General features: G+C 38.6%; 1 protein-coding gene across 1 annotated transcript; it reads left to right on the top strand.

Annotated features, from left to right (window-relative positions):
* The first annotated feature begins 1,018 nt into the window (after positions 1–1,018).
* On the top strand, positions 1,019–1,803 carry LOC102880552 (mortality factor 4-like protein 2). Its single transcript, XM_015598757.1, is given in 2 exon segments — positions 1,019–1,526; positions 1,529–1,803. Coding segments are annotated over 2 exon segments (768 nt in total). The 5' UTR covers positions 1,019–1,033.
* Positions 1,804–6,226: the final 4,423 nt, after the last annotated feature.

Below are 6,226 nucleotides of genomic sequence, written 5' to 3' on the forward strand. Positions count from 1 at the left end.
TAGACTCCAGGTAGATTGCCCTTGCATGTTTGCACAGGGTCAGTTAGGGACACCGCTCAATCGCTAATATGCTGTCACAGGCCACAACACATTGAAAAAAATGGTACTCGCCCTTGTCTTGTCAGCACACGATGGCTACTGTGTTTTCTCAATTCTATCCTGTATCCTCTTCTACATTTTATCCCCCAAAGCCATGAGGGAAAACGAGCATTTCAGAAGCTCCCATAGCAAACTTAGTATTTCCACGAAATACTAAGTCAGTAAGCATTGCTTGAGATCCTACTATGTCCTCCTTGCAACACAACAATATAGGCAACACAACAATATGTCTCCGTGGATGCAAGAACAATGCAACTATGATACCAATTCCCATTTTACAAATGTAAAAATATAGAAGCCTTATAATATGGAAGCCTTCAGAAGATCAAAGGCTTCCATATTATAAAGTGCCCTATTTGCCCTATTCTGTCTTGAGCTTCGAGAAGAACAATATATGCAAAACGAGCAGCTTATTATCTGTGGCGAAGTGTCTGTCATTGCTCATGTGATGGGCCTTGTCCAATCATTTGGTAGTGGAACAGTCTAAAACTTGGACGACTGTGATTGGCTGAGGGGCATAAGCCCGCCTCCAGTGTGACGTGTCAGCCTATGGATATCAGTTGCCGGGGAAACCCGGCTTTACTAATATGGCGGTTGGAGCGGCGGCGGTGAGCACACGTCCGCTGCTGGAAAGAACTGGACTCTCGTTTCAGGCCAGTATCAGAAAAGCTAAGTTTTCTGTGTAGTAAGGATCAGAAGATCTGATCCTTATTACAGAATCTTGTGTTGTGTCTCCCACCTCAGATATCCAGACCATCCTAGACGATCTGTAAGTTTCAATCTGGGAAAACGCTAGTTCTTGGAAGAGTAAGAAAGAAGAGGACTCTTGGTTGAAATAAAAAAGAGTTGACTGAGTTCCAGAAAGCAGGGTTCTCAAACTCGTGGACAACAATCTGCAGTAGAAGACAATTTCGAAAAACCAACTGGAAGCAATATGCAGAGAAGTAAGATGAGAGGAGCCTCCTCCGGAAGGAAGACCGCTGGTCCACAGCAGAGGAATCTGGATCCGGCCCCTCCAGGCAGATGGGAGGATCGCTCCTCAGAGAACCCCGCTTCAGGATCTGTGAGGAAGACAAGGAAGAATAAACAGAAAACTCCCGGAAACGGAGATGGCGGCAGTACCAGTGAAGCCCCTCGGCCACTGCACGCACTTCGGAAGAAAAGGGCCCAGGCTGACCCCACTGTTGAAAACAAGGAGGCTTTAAACAATAGTGTGGAAGTTAAAGTGAATATTCCTGACGAGCTAAAACCATGGCTTGTTGAGGACTCGGATTTAGTTACCAGGCAGAAGCAGCTGTTTCAACTCCCTGCTAAGAAAAATATCGATGCAATTCTGGAAGAGTATGCAAATTACAAGAAATCACAAGCAAATGTCGATAATATGAAATATGCAGTGGATGATGTCGTGGCAGGAATAAAAGAATAATTTATCTTGCTGTTTTTGAGAGGCCCCAGTATGCCGAAATCCGCATGGCTCACCCAGATGCGCTGATGACCCAGGTTTATGGAGCGCCACACCTACTGAGATTATTCGTAAAAATCGGAGCAACGTTGGCATATATGTCCCTTGATGAGAAGAGCCTTGCATTATCGTTGGGCTACTTACATGATTTCCTGCAGTATCTGGTAAAGAACGCTGCATCTCTGTTTACTACCAGTGATTACAAAGTGGCTTCCGTTGAGTACCGCCTCAAAGCCCTGTGAGGGTCTACTGACCCTCTCATTGTTATGTCTGGTATCTATAAACACTCTTTTTGCTCTTAGTCTTTGTCTTGTATGACTTGTTCTTTATAATTGTTAATGTATAACGGCTTATGTTTCAGTTTATTTTGTGTTGTTTTAAGCAGAAAATAAAAGGAGTGCAAGCTCCTTTTCTCATTTTAAAGTTGCTATCAGTGTATGCAGTAATTAGACAAAGAAGAAACTTTAAGTAGAACATTTTCTTTCCTAGTTGACCACATTGCTTGAATGCTGGTGGTTCTATCCGTTTGACACTGCACAATTTTCTAATTATGTGTTAATGCTACATGACAAAATGCCCTGATTCCTATTGCCAGTTGTTCAACTTAATGTATATACCCAAAAAACCATGCATTTGTGCTCTTGTTTATCATGCTTGAAGTAAAACAGCCCATCCTCTGCAAGTCCATCTATGTTGTTCCTTAGGCATTCTAACTTTGCTCAAATTGTTGAAGGATGGTGGTTTGTTTCATGGTTTATGTATTTGAGTCTAATGCAGGTTCTAACATGATAGAGGCAATGCATTATTGTGTAGCCACGGTATTCTGGAGAAGTTGCTACTTGAGGAATTGTATTTCAGATCTTGAATAAAATTTGTTTCTAAATTTCAAAGCAAAAAATAAAAACAATCAGCTTATCATTTTGATAAGCTAGTATGATCTAACCTAAGAACAAATAAACTATTCATGATTTTCCTAATTATCTTATGTTTAATCTTTATAGTCTTTAAAAGCTTTCACCAGCACTCTCTTGTTTTTTTTTTCACAACCTTGCAAGATAAGCAGAGATCCTATTATCCCCATCTTACTGATAAAGAAACTGAATGTCACCTGGAGATAAGTGACTTGTCCAAGTTCACATAGCTAGTAAGCGGCGGAGCTAAGATTAAATTCTAGGTTCTCTGATAGCCTGCAACTAATTTTCAAATTAAAAGCCACTAATATTACAATCATTGTCTCATAATATTATGCCTTAGGATGTCCAGATGGAGCATATAGCATCACCAAGGTCTCTAAATATTTTCTTTAATAATTATTTTCACAAATTACAAGCATCCAGTATCATTCTCTGCACCTCTAGGATAGCGACAGCTGCTCCATGACCTTTCAAGTGATGTCACTTTAGCAGGCTTTTAAAACAGACTGGGCTAAAGAAAAAGATTTCTGAGAGAAAGAACATGTTACCTTGAAGATTAATCAATTATGCGAATGGTTTCACTGCCTGTTATACCATGGATTATGCTTTCATTTTTCATATTAATGTTCTTTATGTTTTTCAATTAGTCATGGCAAATTACCTGTCCTTCACCTTGGCAAGGGCAGCTCAGTGGGCCTCAGTGGAGTATTTTCCAAGTTCTGTCGGGTGAATTCCTGCTCAAATTCTTCTTGAGGCATTAATATGTAATTTTTTGAATGAATGAATGTGTACCATTTGACACCATCTCATTCATGTAGGAAATTACCTATTGACTAAAGAATTGGAAAAAGTTGTCTTTCCTTTTTTGCAATGGTGACTTGCAAAAAAATAATTTTAACTTAAATATTAAAATGGAATTGAAACATTAAAGAAAATTAAAATTCATTCAATACTTCTTAGTCATTCTAACAGAGAGGGTTTGTGGTATGAGGTACACAAAATAGCAGTTACTCCAAAATCCATGCCCACCTCCATTTTCCCTTGCCATTTCCTGGTGAAGTGCTTGCCCCTCCTCTGCACTCCATCCTACTGCCCCCATAATTTCCATACCATAATACCCAACTAGCTGCACTTTAATAGCCTGTTTACTGCCCTTCTCCACTAAGCATGTGAGATCTTCTAGGATAGGAATAATGTCTTAAACAGGACAGAATCTATCTCCACCTCTTAGTATACTGCAAAGCACAGAAGTAAATGCTTAGTAAATGATGAGTGAATGAAGCCATTTGCCTTTGGAAAACATGAGTATATCCTTCTTAGCTGCAGCCTTATCTCACAAATATAACCTTTATATTGCATTCCCATAATTCTCTCTGGGTAGGAAAACCGAATAACTTCTCTGCCCTTGAGGATCTCACAGTCAAGCTCTGACAAACGTTAACTTTTTAAAGGTAGCCTCTCATCAGAGTACTTTGTCAGGAGCTGCCATTTTACTTTTCCTTTGATGTGTGGCATGGCACTTAAGATTAGCAAGCTCCTTCAAACACTACTATAAAGGTATCTCAGCAATCAAATATTTTGTTCCCATAGGCTGGTCAGGTCTTTTGAAAGTCATCTGCATATGGTGGGAGTTAGGGGGGAACCCTATACTTCCTCAAACAGCCTGGCTTTAAAATTTTTAGTTGGGGGAGGGCACTATAGAAACTCCAACCCAAGACCTACCCACAATTATCTCTTCTTTCCACCAGAGAATAATTTAAATTTTTTACACTTCAATTCCTTTCCTAGTGTCATTTTATGACTTTAGGGAAGGGAGGACAGTGCCTCTGTGGACTCTGATTCTCTCTAAAAACTCTGAGTTATTATTAAATCAATATCTTGACTATTGCAGTCCCTTATTATTATATTAATAATTATTACAGTCACCAGGGTGGAGAGCAATAAAAGAAAATGCTATTATTTGTTCAAAGTTTAGGTTAATTAAGTCCAAGAAATGATATAAAAGTAGGTCTGAATATACCTCTAATTTTTATGCATTGTGCAAATAAATGAATGCAAATAATATCCACTGAGTGAATGTTTACTTGAGTTACAGCTAACCTACAAAAGACCTGAAAAAGCCTAAGAAGTATCATTCCAGAGAAGTCTTTACATAATAATTGCTGCTAACGGAGTAGCATTTAGAAACCTTCAGAAGGATAATAGTAGAGTCAAAGAGTCCTAAGAAGTTTGAGAAAGTGCTTGATATAGTACAATGTAGGATTAGTGCAATTTAGTATAATGTAGGTACAGTGTAGGATTTTTTGCTCTTTTCCGAAGCATTCCAGGAAACAGAAATGCCATATAATCTTTGATTACCCATTCAGGCGACTTAACACATCAACATACAAAAAGTTTCTGCCTATAATTAAGGAAAACTTTTCCTGTTTTGATGTTTCAGTTCCTTGTATTGTGACGTTCTGCTGCAAAGAGAAACACTAATCCCTACTCCTTTTGTAAAAATGTTTCATGCCCTTTAAAACCATAAAGATGATTCTGGTCCTTATAATCTCCATGCTACATGAAATCTAGTTTTCATTCTCAGTCTAATTTTTCTTCTTTCAGTCCTGTTTAAGGACCAAAACAGGAACAGTTCCAGAATCTACTTTCTCTATTCCTGGTTATCAGAACTACTGGAGACAGATAAAAACGGGATCCTGCAACCCACAATGTCATTATATCATGTCCACAATTGCCTATGGGTAATGGTTTGGTTAAAAAAAAAAAAAAGATATTCAAATTGGCGCATCAGCCTGGGATTAGCCATTTGCCACAGATAATTACGAATGGGTAATTCACAGTCAGATAGTTGAGAATTCTTAAATACATAATTTTTTGTTAGGAGCCAAAAGTAAAATTTCTATGATATCTATGATCGTGTGTGTGTGTGTGTGTGTGTGTGTGTGTGTGTGTGTGTGTGTGTGTGTGTGTCAGAGAGAGAGAGAGAGAGAGAGAGAGATTAAGCTTTAGAACTTAGCAGACACGCAAATTTTGTGGCATTAACTCTGAAGTGGACAACTTAAAAAACAAATGACAAGAAAATAAAGGCAGCTTATTTAGAGATATAAATTTGATGGCAAAAATAGCGTTTTCAAATTCCTAAATAAAGGCAAATCACTATCAGTCAAAATTTCTACCAGACAGAAAGTTCAATAGTATAATGGCTTTAGAACTTAGCAGACACGCAAATTTTGTGGCATTAACTCTGAAGTGGACAACTTAAAAAACAAATGACAAGAAAATAAAGGCAGCTTATTTAGAGATATAAATTTGATGGCAAAAATAGCGTTTTCAAATTCCTAAATAAAGGCAAATCACTATCAGTCAAAATTTCTACCAGACAGAAAGTTCAATAGTATAATGCAGATGTGGTAAGAGTGGAAGAGGGAACTATGGTTTATATTTTGTTTAATGTTGACTAATTCTCTTAATCTCTATCATCTTATAGTAAACACCTCTTGGAGTGATGCCCCAGCTTACAATTCTCCTTCTGCTAAAAATGGCCCCAGTATGCAGGAGTAATAGGCCACCAGTGGTCATATTAATACTATGGGATCCTGTTCTCTTGGACACAGTTGTTGATCCAGGGTTGGTGGGCACAAGATTCGAACCAAGTAAATGAGATCCATCCTTCCTTCCTTCCTTCCTTCCTTCCTTCCTTCCTTCCTTCCTTCCTCCCTTCCTTCCTTCCTCCCTCCCTTCCTTCCTTTTC

This window comes from Pteropus alecto, unplaced genomic scaffold, assembly GCF_000325575.1.
Source record: "Pteropus alecto unplaced genomic scaffold, ASM32557v1 scaffold139, whole genome shotgun sequence".
Classification (NCBI taxonomy): Eukaryota; Metazoa; Chordata; class Mammalia; order Chiroptera; family Pteropodidae; genus Pteropus; species Pteropus alecto.